This window comes from Mesocricetus auratus, unplaced genomic scaffold (assembly GCF_017639785.1).
Source record: "Mesocricetus auratus isolate SY011 unplaced genomic scaffold, BCM_Maur_2.0 Super-Scaffold_100006, whole genome shotgun sequence".
NCBI classification, from domain to species: Eukaryota; Metazoa; Chordata; class Mammalia; order Rodentia; family Cricetidae; genus Mesocricetus; species Mesocricetus auratus.
Window position 1 is genome coordinate 54,780,201 of NW_024429190.1, and position 18,401 is coordinate 54,798,601.

The window sequence follows — 18,401 nt, forward strand, 5'->3', positions numbered from 1 at the left end:
GGAACTGATGCCTGATTGTATAAATAAGTCTATTGAAAAACAATCTGTATGGATAATATTCAGTCTTTTAGTGGGCTGGGTGGTTTTAGCATAGTCATGGAATTGTCTAACCATCACTGCTAATCCCAGAACATTATCACTCTGGAAAGAAACCATACACCCAACAGCAGTCACCCATTACCTTCTGCTTAGCCCCTGATAGCCACTCACCCACCTTCAGGTTCTAGAGTTCTCATTCTGACTATTTTGTATAAATGGATCGTGTATTGTGTGACCTTTTGTATCAGGCTTCTTTTACTTCGAGTTTTTCTTAAGGTTCGTGAGGTCATAGCATGAATGGGAACTCCATTCCTTTCAATAGCTGAGTGATAAATGTTCCACAATATGGTTATGCAATTTCATAATTTTATCATTCTCTGATCTTTCATAGCATGGGTTTATAGGTAACATTGAAAATATAAGACCCTGGTATTCCTCTAACTACTTTATGACTTGCCAGTTTACTAGTAATAGACCAAAAACTAGTATTTATTTGTTGTTATTGTAAATACTCATTCTTCTTTTAATTGCTTTGTTTGTGTAATTCAAGCTATTTTCCTAGTCAACATGCTTGTCCCTGTAGCCTTTGGTGACAAAAGCAGGCTTCATCCCAAGAGACCTCTCAATACAGGGACTCACTGTGGAAATAGGAGGATGCCTTACAGGCTAAAACTGGCAGTCACTCAGAGGTGAAGGTCTCTCTTCCTTGTGATAGCCTGCTATGTTGGAAGGGTTCCCTGTAAGTTAGAAGCAGAAACCAACAGTAACTTGCATCTCTTCATTATGTATTATGTCTACACTGCTGTATTGTGATGACATTGCTGTTTCTATGGTATAGTAGACTGTATTCACTATTTGTGGATTTTTGTGCACATAGTGTCAACAGCACATGATAGTGGCTTATGAAAGTATCCATTTCACCTATAAGCATTATAAGTGTTTAATTAAGTTATTAGAATACTTAATTATAGAATTACCATTTTGCAGGAATTAGACTTATGCCATAAGGAAAAGGAGAGACTGAATGATGAGCTCCTTCTAAAATCAGACCTGGAAACTGTTGTTCATCAGCTTGAACAAGAAAAGCACAGACTTAGCAAAAAGTTGGAAAGTTTTGCAGTCACAGGTAAGATGCCAAATGTAGGTTTAAAAAGGGATTTGCTCTCTCCATGGTGTTGCTATTAGTAGATGATCTTTCATGCATTGGTTTAATAGCCATGTGGTGAGCACTTGCTGTGAGCCAGAAATGATGCTAGGCCATGTGGACATGGTAGGAACCCCTCCCTGTATTATGACTGGTTGTCACAGGAGAGGCTTCTGGAATGTTTACAATGCAAGTGCTTGCTTCTTTGAGGCAGCCTGAGAAGACCATTCTGAAATGGCAGACATTAAGTACAGAGTCTTTAAGGGAATACCATTCTATTCCCTGAAAGTCCACACTTGTGTCTGTCTGATCACCCCTTACTCTGTAGCTCCTCACAACATTCCAGGCGGCTTCTGTCCCCGCCTCACCAGCAGAACTGCCTTTCCAAGGTGTCTGGGCACCACACTGAATGCAACAGTGCTCTTCTCTTGTTAGCTTGTTTCTTTTTAATTGCAATTGCTCATTCCTTCTTGGGATGAAATGGCCAGTTCATAAGTGTTCTAATGTCATGGATTAGCCAGTTTCATCTAGTAAATTGTGTATCTGCTGAATGAACGAAGGGGAAGCTGGCAGCATCGAATACATCATGAAAACAACTCTTATGTCAGTGTTGTGGGTGTCAGCTCCACAGGCTAAACTCTGTAAAGTTGCTAGTATTTGCTTTGTTTTCGCTCAGGAAAGGTAACCTTTATAATCAAAACTAATCATTGTGAGCTGGGTTATAAGTGGTATATTCCTACAGTCCCAGGCACTTAACACACACACAAGGCCCTTAACAGCAGAAAACTGTTTGTGCTTATTGGAAGCAAGCAATGAGTTGTTTTGGTTTCTTTGTGCATGTATTAAATTCAAGTTCAGTGAAGTATGCACCTGCAGAGTTGCTTACAAGTGCTTTTCTTTCAGTGCTCTTTTAGGGTCTCTAGGAAGCCCCACTCAGAAATGCATTTTGCTTTCTTTTATGGTACCAAATAGTATCCAACGGTGATGACGTCAACATGGGATGACCTTCACTCGTTGATCACTTCTCATTCTCAGTAATTACCCCATTTGTCTGATCCTTGTGGTTGACACACAGAACAGTTCAAGATTGCTAGTAGTTTCTATTTTCTAAATTATTTACTTGACTAATCACTTTATGTATGCAGTATATATCTTATTATATATCATCTTATACATATTATCTTAACCACTTTAATTTGCAGAAAGAGAACTGACTTTGGAAGTTGAGAGGATGAGACTAGAACACGGGATAAAACGGCGAGACAAGTCGCCCTCCCGTTTAGACACATTCCTGAGAAGCATAGAGGAGGAGCGAGACTATTACAAGAAAGAGCTGGAGAAACTCCAGCATATGATCCAGCGAAGAACTTGTTCTGTGAATTACTGCACTCGGGAAAAAATCTCAATATACAAATGCTCAGAAAAGGTAATACTGTTCCTAAGAGTAATCAAAAGGATACGTGTATTCATGCGTGCATACGGTATACATTTTTAAGAAGGCCTATCTTGATTTTTGTTTTTTCTATAACTTGCAGTATGGGAAACCCTGCATTATTAGGAAAACTACCCAACAATAAAGGACACCATTTTGATTCCTGTATATTTAGCTTGAATAGCTGAGTCATGTGAGAGGCCTGCAGGCTTTCAGAAACCAGACCACAAAGACTCACAATACTGTACATTTCCACTCTTTCTAGGATTTATGTTCTCTAACAGCTGCACTTTCCCTCGGCTAACAGTAGTTCTGTCCTCATAGCACACAACAAGCCTTTATGTCATTCCCAGCTTTGTTGGTCGAGTTAGGGGCATCATCGCTTTCAGTGACTGTTTCACAGTGCTAATAGTAAGCAGCAGGCATGGTGGGTGACCGTGTGTAAGCACATGAGTAGAATGAGTGTGTGAGAGACAGTTGTGAGCATGGAGACCTGGGGAGTGCATTTCCCACATAAAGACAACCAAGAGCTCTCTCACTCTGGACTTGGTACCGCCTGTGGCTGTTAGCTGCCTGCTTTATGGTAAGCTGGTAAGCACAGTTTCTTGATATTACGGTATATCAGGAAAAATATAGGCATGTTTAGTATCAGTGATCTTAAGTATGCCAACCTCATTGAGCTGCTCTTGTCTTTGGTGGAAGCATTTCCCTTTTAACGGTCTGAGTTTGAGGACAGCACGAGGCTTTGGAACTGGAAGCCTGATGCCAGTTCCAGCTTCTTGTACCAGCATATGATAAACCTTAGAGAAACTGATCTCATGCAGCCCCAATTCATCATGTGCAGATCCAGAAAAGAAACTCCACCTTCCTCTAAAGGTTGAATGAAATCATTGGCATAAGGGCCCTTTAGCAGAGTGTCTAGTTCCCAACCAGGAAGCAGTTTGTTTCTTTATTGCTTGCTGGTTTAAAGCAGCTCTGATCTGTGTGATTAAGTTCTATAATATATATATATACATATATATATGTATATATATACACACACACACACACACACACACATATACACATATATATATCGTCTTCTATGAATGAAGCATGTACTGTAGAGAGAATGTTGACAGTTCCTGCTCAAGCAGACAAAGCAGGTACCGTACCAGGTACAGCACACAAAACGACAGGAATTGGAGCCCTCTGTGTGTCTCACAGAAACTCATCTAGTAAAAGTACTGGAGGGGGTATATCTACCATTGAGCTACCTCCCTGATTACTAAATAACTTTAAGATGTCATTTATTTTAAGTGTTGATGAAACTGTACAGGAACAACTCACGACACGGAGTTTTACATACATCTCAAATATGAAGAATCTAGAAGAATTCCTTGTAAAAAGTGACATTTAAGCTGAGGTACAGAGCAATGAAAACAGTCGTGGATCTTTATTCATTGCACTCCTTTTCCAGGGTCTGTGCAGACTACATTCTGTAAGATGTTAGTTCACAGGCTTTCCTCTATGGTTTTCTGCTCTCCTGTAAAACCGCTTCCCCTTTAATGTGTCCATGATGCTCTGTCATGTCCATCATGCTTTAATTGTGCTTGTTTAACAAAAAGATAGCTCATTCCTACGTGGAAGCTCCCTCACGCATTTCTACCATTTACTGAGTCTTCACTGGGATTGTATGTGTTCAGTAGATATCAAATAGCACAAGCCAAGACTCTTTCCAATTGCATTACTTTACTTTTGCTGTGACAAAACACCATGACTAAGGCAACTTATGAAAGAGCATTTAATTAGGCTTATGGTTTCAGAGGGATTGCATCCATGAAAGCAGAGCAAAGGAGTGGCAGGAACAGTTGAGAATTAACTTTTGGATCCACAAATAGGAAGCAGAGAGCACACTGGGAAAGGGAGTCTTTTGAAACCTCAAAGCCACTGACACTTCCTCCAACAAGACCACACCTCCCAGTTCTTCCCAAACAGTTCCAGAAACTTAGGACTAATATTCAAACATATGAGCCTATAGGGGCCATTCTCATTTAAACTGCCACACTAATATAGCAGGTTATTAGGATTTCTGTATTTAGGTCATTGACATTACCATACTATAAATTAGCCATTCTTGTTTGCATGGCAGTGATAACTGGAACTTTTGAATTATACAATGATAGTAGATGTATTCTTTTTTTATTACTTTAATTTTAAATAGCTTGCTTCACATGTCAATCCCAGTTCCCTCTCCCACACCCTCCCACCATCCCCCCCAGCCTCCCACCCTATCCCCACTTCCTTCCACATAGGGGATATCCAGAGTCTGCCATTTCGCTCAGGGCAGGGTCCAGGCCCTCCCCCCAGAGTCCAGGCTGAGAGAGCATCCCTTCCTTTATGTGTTATGGACACAGGAAGTCCATTTATATGCCAGGGATAAACACTGATCCACTGCCCAGGGCCCCATAGGCCTCCTCACTGACTCTCACACTCAGTGGGGTCTGGATCAGTCCCATGCTGGCCTCCCAGCTGTTGGTCTGGGGTCCAAGAGCTCTCCCCTTGTTCAGGTCAGCTGTCTCTGCTGGTTTCGCCAGCCCATTCTTTGCCAGTAGATGTATTCTTAGAAATGTTGGAAGTCAGTGGAATATTGGAAGAAATTTTGCTTAGTCAGTAAAAATCCATATATTGCCCTTTAGCAATATTTATGTTTGTACCATTGCACATTTAGATCTCATGTGGGTATTAACTGGGACAGCTGGGGCTGTTGTACCTGAGATGTCAACCTTAATGGTCAATCATAGAAAACAGGTACACAATACTCCTCCTTGGCAGAGAATTATAAAGTGGTGACTCTGAAAACTTACCATGCATTAGAATAACATGACAGACTTGACAAAATGTCCTATACCCTTCTCCCAAATGTACCAGCGTGGACCCTCAGCTTCATGTGTGTACAGCAAGCCTCTAGGGCTGCTGATCTCCCAGGCTGGAGGTTAGAGTTTAGGTGCCACCAGTGTGTAACGGGAGCAGCTAAGGAGAGAAGCTGTGGAAGCCTCTAGTGAGATCTGCACAGGTGGTATTATCGGCAGCAGTGTACCTTCCTGAGAACCCAAAGCCAGGAAATTTGTACCATTACTGCCAGTGCTTCCATCTACTCTCATGGAATTTATTCTTTAATTATATTAAAAGAACTTCAGCCAGCCATGTCACCGTCACCAGTGTTTCTCTGACAACCACAAATGATAATCTGTCATTCTAATTGTTTCAGGGTGATCACAATTCAGACATTCATCTGATCACAAGAGAAAGAGATGAACTTCAGCGCATGCTAGAAAGATTTGAAAAGTACATGGAGGATATACAGTCCAATGTGAAACTGCTCACAGCGGAAAGGGATAATCTAAGTGTCTTGTATAACGAAGTAAGCAATTGGTCCCAACTAATCCAGCAAGTCATTTAGAATCAGTTTGCTGTAACGGAACTGCTTTGTGTCCTGCATGTTTTCCTAACACATGGGACTCATGATTTTACTTCCCAGTTAAGATGATAAGTAGTAGTAGTTTTGACTGTCATCTTCTCAAAACAGATATTTCTCTTGTTTTTGTATGTTTGTTTCCCCTCTTTTCTAGCTTACCAGTGTGCCAGGTCAGTTAGAGATTGTCTCTTTGTTTTAAAATGAACTGAACAATCCTTAGCTGTCTCTGTGCCAAGATTTTCCTCCGCTTTCGACATGCTATCACATATTTGAATTCTAGGGACAAACTGGATATGCAGCCACTGTTTGAAATACTGACTCTTAGTTAGCCTCTATATGTAGACGGAAGTTTCTGTCCCACCCGGCCCCGTAACCATTTAGTCCCAACACACAGAAGCTTATATTAATTATAAAATTTTTGGCCTATTGCTTAGGCTTTTTCTTATCTAGCTCTTACAACTTAAATTAACCTGTAATTCTTACCTATATTTAGCCATGTCTTGGTACCTCTTCTCAATAAGGCATTCTCATCTTGCTACCTCTGTGTCTGGCTGGCCACTGTGTCTCTGCCTTTCCTCCACCAGAATTCTCCTAGTCTGGCAGCCCCGCCTATACTTCCTGCCTGGCTCCAGGCCAATCAGCATTTTATGATATCAATATGAGTGACAAATCTTTACAGTGAACAAGAGCACTATCCTACATCATCTGTGTCTGAGGAGATGACTCCATTGTTAAGAGTACCTGCTGCTCAAGCATGAGGATCTGAGATCAGATCCCCGGCACGGGGGCATGGTGGCTCTCATCTAGTACTTAGCACTTGAGGGGCCAGGACAGGTGGGTCTCCAAGAGCCTATTAGCCCAGGCTAGCCAGTCCATGCGAGACAATGGTGCATGCATGCTCTCAGGTTACCTCCTGGGAAAATCTGCCCTGGAGAGGCCAGCACTGCCATGGCTTGGCCCACTACAGAGCCCGAGCTGGCAGAGGGTGAGTTGATTGAACAAATCCTGGAGTCTGGTTTGTTCACACCTATCCCTTACTATTTTGACGGGAGGGATGGACATGTGAGTTCAGAGACACTTTGGCTTTGGTGAGCTTTTCTGGGACTTGGCAGTGCACTGATTAAAGGGAGTTTCCCCACAGTAGACTTAGCTCTCAGCTTTCTTGAGTCTACCTAGCTCATTCTTCTCTCCTGTCTGCTTCTAGTTTCCAGGTTTTGTGGCTGCAGCTTCTCCTTGCCTTTGGGAGTTTAGTGGTTCATTTTAATCCTTTTAATCTTATTTTATTGGGTTTGGGGGAAAAGGTAGCATGTACTTAATATACCCCTACCCCATGCCCTTCTTAAAATAATGGACTATATCCAAAGTACTTTTCTCTCTTTTAATGTGTCAAGGCGAAGGAGGAGCTGTCTGCACTGAGACAGGAATCCACTAATGGGATAGTCCCCAACAGTCTTGTTAGTTGTATTGAAAAGGAGAAAGAGCGTGCATTATGTGACTTAAGAAGAATTACAGTGGAGAAGGAAGCTCTGAGAGAAAAGTTGAAAGTAAGTAATTCAGTTTACATCGTTTTGAAAGGTGATTCATTAAGTGTTTGGAAAGAAAGTGAAAGTAGCAGGCATTGACTGTGCCCCTCCCCCACTGCCTCCCGTCATAACTGCACTCTCCTTTGAAGTTACTATTGGGAGTATACATCGAGGTGGATCTAGCATAGCAGCATGCCAGCCCATACTGAGCCACCTAGTTTGTGTGTGGTCGTAGCTAAGAATATTCCATCATGGATAAAGTGTTGTCCATAGCTGCTTTCATACCATGGTGGCAGAATTGGGAAGTCACAGCAGACACATTTGGCCCCCAAATCCCAAGACATTAACTTTCAGTCCTTGCAGAAACATGGAGCCACACCCTGGACTCGGGATTGTTGTAGGTCAATAGTAGCGTTCTTTTCTTCTTTACATAACGACAATGGTTATTTTTCACCTAGCAGACAATTTACCCATTTAATGAAAGGGACATTCAGTGGCGCTTACTATCCTTTCTCTCCCTAGCTTTCTTTTATAACTTGCATCATAATTAATCTTAGAAAAACTCATTACCACAGACCGGAACCTTGGATCCATTAGAGTAGTTTCAGCTTGTCCCAGGCCTCCTTAGCTATAGGCACTACTGACTCACTTTCTGCCTCTCTGCATTTGCCTTCTCTGGACATTTCATATGAGCTGAACATGAAATGTTGGGCATTGAACCTAGGTTGTAGCATGTACAAGACAATCACTCAACCCCTGAGCTACATCCATAATCCACATGAGTGTTTTAATTTAATGTTTGGTGTCTCTCATCTTGATATCCTGAAGGTTCACCCATGAGTAATGCTCATATGAGTGTTTATGTGAAGTTTTCGTTTCTCTTGAGTAGATTATTCTTAGAATTGCTCCCAAATAAGTGTGTTACTATATACAAAGCGTTATCTCATAGTACGTCCGCACAGTAAATTCTGAGTGTTCTAATTGTGGAAGCCATGGTTACTTCCAGTTAATATTATGAAATAAATGCTTTGAAGCTAACCACTAAAATTAGGAACAAAAAGTAAACACTCACTTTATGCATAGTCTTTTTTTTTGTTGTTTTTTTTTGTTTGTTTGTTTGTTTTTTTGGTTTTTTTGAGACAGGGTTTCTCTGTCCTGGAACTAGCTCTTGTAGACCAGGCCTTGAACTCACAGAGATCCGCCTGCTTCTGCCTCCCAAGTGCTGGGATTAAAGGCGTGTGCCACCTGCCACCACTGACCGGCTTAGGCATAGTTTTTTGCTACAAATTTTCAGTTAAAGTTTTACACCCAAAGGCAGTGTAAGAATGTTTTTAATTGGAGTTTTGTGGAATGCTGCCTTCTAGAAATTAAAAAGAAAAAAATCAGTTAAAATTGCCAGAGAGAAAACTTCTGTGCAATATGGCATCCGTTAGCACAGCCACTCACTTACCCTTTTCCGTATCTGTTGTAATGACCAGAAATGTAAAAATAGACTTTTTAAAAACCATATTAGTACTAGTAGTCCAGAAAGACTACATTGAGATTAGCAGAACCCTTCTGGGGTGTAGGAGACGGGCTTTTGTGAATTTCCAGGAGACCTTTCCTTTAAAAGCAGCACTGCTCATGTGACTCCTCTAGCCTTCTGGAGTGTTTCCCAACCTCTCCTGGCCATCCTGCTTTCCAGCAGCCATTGTGACCAAGCTCGAGTGACAGCTGTCAGCCGAGACCCAGTGCTGCCTCCTGAGCAGCTAAGTCTTTCCCCTAGGAGGGTTCTGTCCCAAGTGCTTTTAGACGAAGCTATCACAGTGGATCTTCCCAAAGCCTTTTCTGATAGTTTCTGTTGACAGATAGACCCCGAGTTATAATGAACTTAAATCCTTGCCTAGCCTTACCCGTCTGTGCTTACCGTCTCCCTGTGTCCTTCCCTAAACTGTTTAGGTGATTTAATTAACACAGCAATGATCCCTTTAACTACATGTACAATCCAAATAGCAAATACAGCTTTCTAATGACTAGCATGAATATATGTCTCCACTAGAAAAACTCAGTGACCATTGTGTTATATGTCTTTGACTTGGCAGCAGTTGGGACTTGTGTGATGTAATATAATCAGAAAATGAGCCTTCTATATCCTGACCAGCTAGGTCTTGTTGCATGTTGTTACCTATGTCTTCCTATTGTGTATTTTCTTCTTTGTGTCCTGTTTTCTTACATCTGAGTTCTAGCTCACTTCTAGCTCCAGCCTAATGTGAGGAGCCAGCAACACTGTAAGAAATAATGGGGGGGGGGTTACATCTCCTCTTGTGAGGGCGCATTCCTGCCCCTGTGACTTAATGTGCTGTTCTCAGTACGATGCCTGCCTTAACAAGGATCTATCCACCTAAGTCTTTTTAAATGAGTCCACTCCTTTTTCTTTTCTGTGTGACACATGAAGGTGGGAAATATAACTTTCTAACTGAAAGAATGCTTTTTAAAAATGTCTGACCTTTCTAGAACATTCATAGATTTTATGAAATAGGTGAAATAGGACACATAGCTCTACAAACTGACATTACTTACTTTTGTGATTATTTGACACAAATGAACATTTCCTATAATATTCTTTTTCAGAATATCCAAGAAATGAATGTTTTGGGGAACTCAGAATTAGAGAAAACTATTGAACATTTAACATATATGAATCACCAGGTAATTTATCAAAGGACTTGGGGCATGTTATATTAGGTGAATGACTGTGCCAGTGATGCTTTTACTATACTATATGCTTTTTGAAAACTAATATGCAGTGAGGAGGAGTGTGTGCTCTGACACTAGGTACTTGGTTCAAATCTGGAACCTGTGTAAACCAGTTTCTTGGCTCTTCTGTCTTCTAGTGATTTTCATTTATGACATAGGACTAGTAAATCTGTTTCTCGGGCTTTCTGTGAAAATGTAATGAATGAACAACACGCATGCCACACTAAAGAGTCCTGAAATATTACAGGCATCGGTAGTGGCTAGCTGTGATTATTGTGGTTTGGTATAATATATGTAATTACAAGATACAGACTAAAAATTGAACCTCACTGTTAATTTTCTTTATAATTAGCCCTCAGTACCTGCAGGATATTACTTTCCAGGACTTCCTCAGATACTTAAGTCGGAAGAGTCTCACTTTTTTTTGTATAAAATGCCATAATATTGCATATAACCTATATATCCTCTCATACTTTTTAAATCACATTTAGATTTTTTACAGTACTTTAACTATATAATGCCTTATACATTGTATATGTTGTATAAAGAGTTGGTATGTTGTCTAGGAAATAATGATAGAAAAATATTTAATGTTCAGTATAGGTGCAATCATTCTGTACTAACTAGATAGTATACATTTTCTACAGTTGTCTACTCTGAAATTCCAGAATTTATATGGAAACAAAGAGCCATAAGTCACATAGAAGTTTAAGAACATTGATACTGGGTTTTTAGGGCCATTATATTAAACCAAATATAACAAACCCACATAAAGGAACCTGGCATACAGTAACCCAGATCAGTGAGTAAAGAGTGATTATTGAGTAGTCTTTCCTGAAGAATAAGAAATTGGCTTCTGCCTGAAATAGACCATACCTAGAAATCCTTTTAAGATTATTTACAGCTAGCTAGTCAAGCATGAGGTTCACACAATGTCTGCTGCCAATTTGAGCAGTAACCAGGCCTACTTGGACCATGACTGCAGCAGCCACTGAGAAACAGGGAAGCACTCAGTCCCTTCCTCAAAACCTAGTCTTTCATGGGTTTATACTTGTGTACCAGAGGTGATCATGAGCCAGCCAAACTCTCAGGACTTCTTATCCTGTTACAAAGTTTGTGACATCTTTTTAGTGTGGCTACTTTCTTCACCAGCCATCTTTTAGTGAAGATACTGACCACCTCATCTGCTGTGTGTCTGTATTGTGTGTATCTGTTACCATGCTTCACTGGAGTGGTGGTGACAGGCGATAGGTCCCACAAAGCCTAAAGTATTTATTTGAATGAATATGTGATTATAAAGCATACAGTAGAGTGCTGCTGAACAGAAATATGATGAAAATTACAAGCATCAACTTGTATGACTGGTACAAATGCATGTTGTTCTAAAACAGTGAGTTGCAGAAGAAGGCATGTAGTTTGAGTCTACTCATGTAAAGTTCAGGAACAAGCGAAGCTAAGCAGTACATGGCTTAGGAAGGAATGCCACTGTGCCGCACTGACGAGAAGCAAGATACTTGGTGCTGTGGTGCATGCCTGCAGACTGAGCATGTGGGAGGCTGAGGTGGGGGATCATTTGAGTGTAGGAGTTCAAGGACAGCCTGTGGACCATAGCAAGATCCCATCTGAAAAAAACAAACAAACAAACAAACAAACCAGAAAAGAAAGAAGATTCAGAAAAGAAAGGGCATGACTAAGGCTTGCCCGTGGAGGGTCAGATAATATTTTTTAAGCCACATAAGAGATACTCTTTTTGTTTTATGATTTTTCATATTGTATATACTCTTACATGGAAACTAGGTGTATGTGCTTGTCCAGTTAATTACAGTGGTTATATTGTTTATCTTAGTTATGGTAAATTGTTTTGCAGTCTTTCACTCCCAGTTTGTCTTTCTGTTGTTTCTTTTCTTCTAGAAGAATTTTAGCATAAAGTGTAAGGTACCATCCTTTTCAAAAAGCAATTCAGTTAAAAATTGCTCTTATTGGCATTTCACTGAATTTTAACATCGTGAAGTTTTTTAACATTTAAAGTATGGTCCTACCCAGAGAAGCGTGGCAGTCTCCATTCCAGGAAAACTTTCACTTTGTTTCCCACATAAATCTCACCCGTTTTGTGGCTGCATTCCTTTCAGCTCTCAGTTTTGTATAATTCCTGTCTACTTATTGCAGGTTTGGATTGGAGTAGGGCAGTCTATTGGTTCTAAAAGCTGGAAATGAACCCTGGGGGTGTTTTGGGGGAGTTAGGAAGTTTCTTTGGTTTTTCATCCTTCTTACAATCTCCCTTCCTGTTTCATTGCTGTCACTTGTGTTTTCCTGTCTTCATTCATTGTAATAATAGTCAGGAAAGGCAAGTGGATACACCCAACTTGACATCTCAATCTTAAGAGTGCAGATGATGTTCAGTGTTTGAAAAATCTAATATATTTCCATAATTGTCTTCCAGAAATATTATTAAAGAGTAACTATGAAAATTAAGGCATTGCCACATATATATATATGCTTATTAATGTTTTAAATTTAAATTATAGCTTGAAAATGAAAAATTTGAATTGCAATCTAAAATATTAATAATGAAAGAAACAGTAGAGTCATTAGAGAACAAATCAAAACTCCAAGCTCAGAAGCTTAGCCACGTTACTGGTGACTCATCCCATCAGAAAACCGAGATGAACTCCCTTAGGTAAGTCTGTTAAAGATTTTGTTAGTTCACCTCTGGACATGCTTCTTCTGGTTATGCAATTCATAACCATGACATTCTGCTTTGTGTCTTTGAACAGTGGTTTCCCAAGTTGTCCTCATAGCTCGGTCTTCCTGGAGCCTTTAGGAAGGATAGAGGGAGGTCTAACAGTCTGACTTAATGAGTGTGTCTGGAGAGAGCTGGGTGTCCATAGTTCTGAAACTTTTACAAGTTGATGTGATCTCCAGAAGTTCTTGACACCTTAGTAAATAATCGAGATGTTGTGTTCTATAGGGAAGGGCTGCTGGCTAGGTTCTTAGAACCTCCTCTACATGGGCCATTTCCTTCTTTTTCTTGCCTCTTTTAAAATACTAGAAATTCCAAATGCTTTATGTCTTTTTTAACCCTTTCTGAAAATGAAAATGAAAAATTAGCCAAGGTGGAGGAAAGCTAACTTTGATAGCACATAGAGCATGAATTTGGAATCTTAGAGACAAGCAATAAGCAACAAAGGTCATGAGTCAGGCTTGAGGCAGTGGCAATGAACTTTGAGGGTAAAAGGCAAATTTAAGAAAAGTTTCTTTAATAAAATCAAACGGTGGCGTATATGGGAATCCATAATGTATATGTTGGTTAGCCATTTGTCAGTTTCAAGTACATAAAACGTAAAGAAACAAAGCTAACATTGTTTAAAAAAAAGCTAGCATTGTTAGCCCCTCCCCCATTATAAAGCTACCACAATTATTCACAAATAAATAATTAAATAGATAAAGATAGCAAAAGGTAACTGAAGGTTAGGAGAAAGGCTCTGCTCTGAAAAGTTGGAGAATCTCTTTGTCTTAGTTATATCTACCCTAAAAAGTAGGAAGAAATTTTCAAGTGTCAACAAAATTTTCATCTATGAAACTCAGTAAAGCAGTAACTGCAATCAGAAGAGGTTAGTAGACGTGATGATTTTAAAAAGACTGATTAAATTACCATGGAAAGGTTATTGAGCAGTAACTAGATTGGTTACTGTAGAAAATTGAGTTGGCAAGATGATGAGTTCAAGAATTTCACCTACAATTCAGAAAGACAAAAAGAGATGAGAATAAAACAGACCCTGTATACAAAACCAGGAGTCTCAATAAGATAGTAGAAGACTAGAAAGAGATTATCTCTAAGAACAATGTGTCTTTGACATTCTATTGGTAAGCTATCAGGTCTAAATTCAGCACTAAACCCAATACAAACCACAAATAAAACCTTTAGAGAAAAGTGGAAGTACATTTCCCAAACCTTGTGCCGTTTTCAATGTAATTTGTAGATTGCTCCTTTAATCATATGGTGTCCAATACCAGAAGCTCATTCTCAGGTAGATGAGGTACATGCTCCTTTGTACCTCCTGGGCCGTCTTCTCTTCCCTTTCTGTATTAAGAATTGTCTTGCCAAATTTCTGTGCTTTCAAACAGGCCTCCTGGATCAGGCACAACTCTCACTGTAGAAATAACGGGTTTTTGGTCTGGTTTCTGGTGTAGCATCAGAAGGCAGTATTAAAACTGTAGTTTTGAAAATGTTAATGATGCCTGTGTCTTGTACTGCAGTATTTAATGGTCTAGCAGTTTATAGCCTATCCCTAACCTCGTCAGTATAATAAGTAAATGTCTGTGTGCTGGGATGGTGGCAGCTGATGCCTCCACATACTATCCAGAGTCAAGGTCAGCAAACTTGCTGTCAGTGTTCAGTATTTTAAACCATGTGGCCCATTCAGTTTCTTCTCACCTTTAAAAACCAGCTTCAGACATGCAATAGTCATCGTAAGTCACATGTAAGTAAATGAGCATGGTTCTGTTCCAATACAGTTTTATTTGGATTTCATTTAATTTTCATGTCACAAAATGTTTTCCTGTGGAAATTTTTTTCACTTACTTTGCAGTTAGAAAGAAACGAGCAATAGGCGATGGCTTGTCAACCCTTGCTCAAGGATACGCTATTTTCTAGCCCAATTAGACAACTCTCTTTTCTACAGCACTCCATAGCAGACATCCTTAATCTTTGTAACTGTTGACAGTGACCCAGCTGAAAGTTATCATATTGTTCTCAAGTCACTTTAATTTATTTTGTGGGTTTTCACTGTCGCCCAGACTTGACCTCAAGTCAGTGCTCCTCCCACCTAACGTAGAATCCTGTGCTCAAGTGCTCCTCCCACTTAACTAATCTAGAATCCTGGAACCATAAGCCTTCAGCTACCTTAGCCTTCAGTACATCAGTTAAAGTCAGGAGTGTCACATGTTTATCTATGATGGGAAACATGCTATAGCAGAGTTTCCTGGAAATGACCCATGAACTCTAGGTGGATCTATTGATTATGCCAATAGGGCAGTTGTTTTACTGAGATTTGTTTAAGTATATTCAGAAATATGCAGATCTACTAAAATGTTAGAGAGATTCAGAAACATTAGATGTATTCAGCTATATACAGCTAGTTTCTCTGAGAAATGTTTGCTAAGGAATTAGGAATCATTTTAGACAAGGGAAAGAAGATTCATAGGCTGTGCCAGATGCCGAAACTGTCTTTAGGGCATACCTACTGCATTTTCTTAGCACTGAGAACAAGAGTGTTGCTACTGAATGGCAACAGCTGAGCTTGTGAAACTAATGCTAAAATTGTTCCATCCTTCTTCCTTTTCTGATGTACCATGTGATACTATTCACAGCCTTCATAATGGGTTGGAACCTTGGGCTCATAGGAGAGTCTCCAAAAAAGCTCACCAATAGCATTCCTGTAATAGGGCCATTGGATTTCCAAACATACCTCTCTTAGATGGAACTTTATTTTAGAATTTAAAGCATTTATTATGGATGAAGGAACCTTTAAGAGATGTTTTAGATATACTCTGTCATGAAATGAAATAACTAATTTTGTCCCATAAACTGAGAGTGCAGAACATAATCAGTGTAATGGAACTTTGAATTTGAGGCTGAGAGGAGATTGGAGCCAGACACGGGTCTGTTAGATGGAGAGACAGAATGAAGTTCAATTTTACTGCTTTTTTTTTTTTTTTTTTTTTTTTGCTGCTGGGTAATCATTTCTTTCCTCTGTCTCTGTAACTTTTAAAGCTAACTGGTTCATTTTTACTGGCAACTTGGTTTGCAGAGTCTCTGTTTGAATTTACAGTGAGTAAAATGGCAGTCATTAGCTCTTCTGGTGAGTGTCCTCTTGGTTTCCCTTAGGAAGACTCTGTGCAGCTTTGTTTCAGTGAGAAGTTTGTGTTGTCCCTTTCTTCTCTACACTGGAACAGAAAGGCCAAAGCCTTTTTCTAGGACTCACCTAGGAGCTTCCTTTATATTTCTAACAGTCGTGATATTATCCCAGCTGCCTCTATCAGCTCCTGTCCTGTGAGAAAATCACCTGTTTATAAAGTTACACTCAAAGGGCACATTAGCTCTGCCTAGAGTTGTAAGCACTGCTGACCGCTTGCTCTTCAGCAAGGCTTCTGTGGGCCATTCTATTTTCCTGTCCTCTTAGGAGATATTGGTCTCTGCATTCTGAGCAGAAAGCAATATGAGGCAGCCTAGCATTGTGCTTTTGCCTTTGCCCTGGTAGTTTTGTGACCTTGGACAGTAAATTATTTCTGTAAACTTGGGATAATAGTTCCAATGGAACTCTCCTCCAAGAACAAATGAACTGATAAGTATATCGTACCTCCCCTTATGCTGTCCCCGCACACAATGGCTCTAGGTTTTGGGACCAGCCATGTGAACTGCAGAAACTTCTCATGTAAAATTGCCTGAAGCTGATGTCTTTCTTGCTTGGTTTGGTTCAGTTGTATAGTTCTGAAGAAGTCAGTCGAGCTTAATTGTCCTTCTTGCCTCTCAGTCATCATTGTTCACTTGCTGTGAGAACGCCTAGGGTTAATGTTTGTTTCAGAACACCCCAGCATTGCTATAAAACTTCCTTATTTCTATAGAAATGTCCCATTTTACTCATTGTTTTGGAAAGCAGACCTCTTCCTCATTAGGCATTTCTAAGTCAAGTGCTTCTAAGCAAGTATAGCTTCTTCAATGTCTTGTCCTTTAGGAAGCTGTTGCTAGCCAACGGCCTGAGGTGAGAATGGTCTTTCCAACCAAGCTGGGCCATTTGGCAGCCTGTGAGTGACTGCCAAGACTTGTGTTACAGCTTCTGGAATGCTCCTTCTGAAGGAACGTTTACTTCCCTCTAGTAACAGACTCTAGAGACTCTTCACCAGGACTGCCTAGCTTCCGTGAATCCTTTCCCTGTCCCCCAAAGCCAGCCTTTGGTGTGACCCCATTGCACTGTAAGAAATGCCCGCCTTCTCAGCATACTCTGACCTACAGCCACCTGCCACTCAAAGTCAAAAGGAGCAAAGTTACAAGCTCTCATGGTCAGGATGGTGAAGACTTATGGAGAGTCTGGAGTGTCCAACCATGCTATAAAGACAGAGCTTTCGCTTTGCCTCCACTATTAGAAATAGATTTTGAGGAAAAGGGGGTTGATGTTAGGAAACTAAGGAGAACTTTAAAACTACCAAGAAACTTCTAGAAGAGAATATACAATTAATTTCATTTTTATACCATATTATTTTTAGGAAGAGGGAATCCTTTTGGAGAAGAATGGTGGACAGCAAGATTAATATTGTATAATAGAATGCCATTGATTATACTGGAAGAGCTTTATAATAATAAAAGAAACTTAAATAAATGAAAATATTTTAAGCGCACTCATTTAACAATCTATTTCTGTGAGAGATAAAGAATACTATTTGTTTTTGTCCACCGATTTAGGATAGTAAATGAACAACTACAGCGGTCACTTGATGACTGTCAGCACCGGCTTTCCATAAAAAGAGGTGAACTTGAATCAGCCCAAGAAGAAATTAAAATTCTGGAGGAAAAACTAGGTGAGCCTTCTTGAAATTTTGCTTTTGCTAACCTTAATTGCCTCCGTCTAACAAACGTTCCTCTCTCTGTGTAGAGAAACTAAGCTGTAAGATGACATCACAGAGCGAAGAAGTTCACGCGATGAAGAAGACCATTGGCGTGATTGACAAGGAAAAGGACTTTCTCCAGGAGACTGTCGATGAGAAGACAGAAAAGATCGCCAACCTGCAGGAAAGCCTAGCTAGTAAAGTATGTATCTGTCACACATTCTCCGGCATCTCAGCACAAGAGATGGTTATTCTCCACTTGAAACATGGAGCTCTTGTAGCCCATGAAGAATTTCTGAGACCTATGGCTGTCTTTGAAAGATCTAAATTTCCTTCTAGCTAGTAATTGGAATCTCTAAGATGGGAATCTGATACATTTCTAGAATGTGGTTTTTGTCTCATTAAGGAACACTTTAAAGAAACTACTTCAGTTCTTAGGTGGGTAGGAACATGCTCAGATGAGACATA

The 18,401-nt window shown here is 40.0% G+C and overlaps 1 protein-coding gene across 2 annotated transcripts in view; it reads left to right on the plus strand.

Annotated features, from left to right (window-relative positions):
* The window catches only part of Cep135 (centrosomal protein 135), a 53,695-nt gene that overhangs the window by 16,781 nt on the left and 18,513 nt on the right, over window positions 1-18,401 (plus strand). For both annotated transcript variants that reach the window (XM_005080764.4, XM_021233392.2), the window contains 8 exons: window positions 1,027-1,165; window positions 2,386-2,609; window positions 5,866-6,018; window positions 7,464-7,616; window positions 10,206-10,283; window positions 12,857-13,008; window positions 17,791-17,906; window positions 17,981-18,135. In XM_005080764.4, coding sequence (XP_005080821.2) covers window positions 1,027-1,165; window positions 2,386-2,609; window positions 5,866-6,018; window positions 7,464-7,616; window positions 10,206-10,283; window positions 12,857-13,008; window positions 17,791-17,906; window positions 17,981-18,135 — 1,170 coding nt within the window. The remainder of the gene's footprint in view (window positions 1-1,026; window positions 1,166-2,385; window positions 2,610-5,865; window positions 6,019-7,463; window positions 7,617-10,205; window positions 10,284-12,856; window positions 13,009-17,790; window positions 17,907-17,980; window positions 18,136-18,401) is intronic.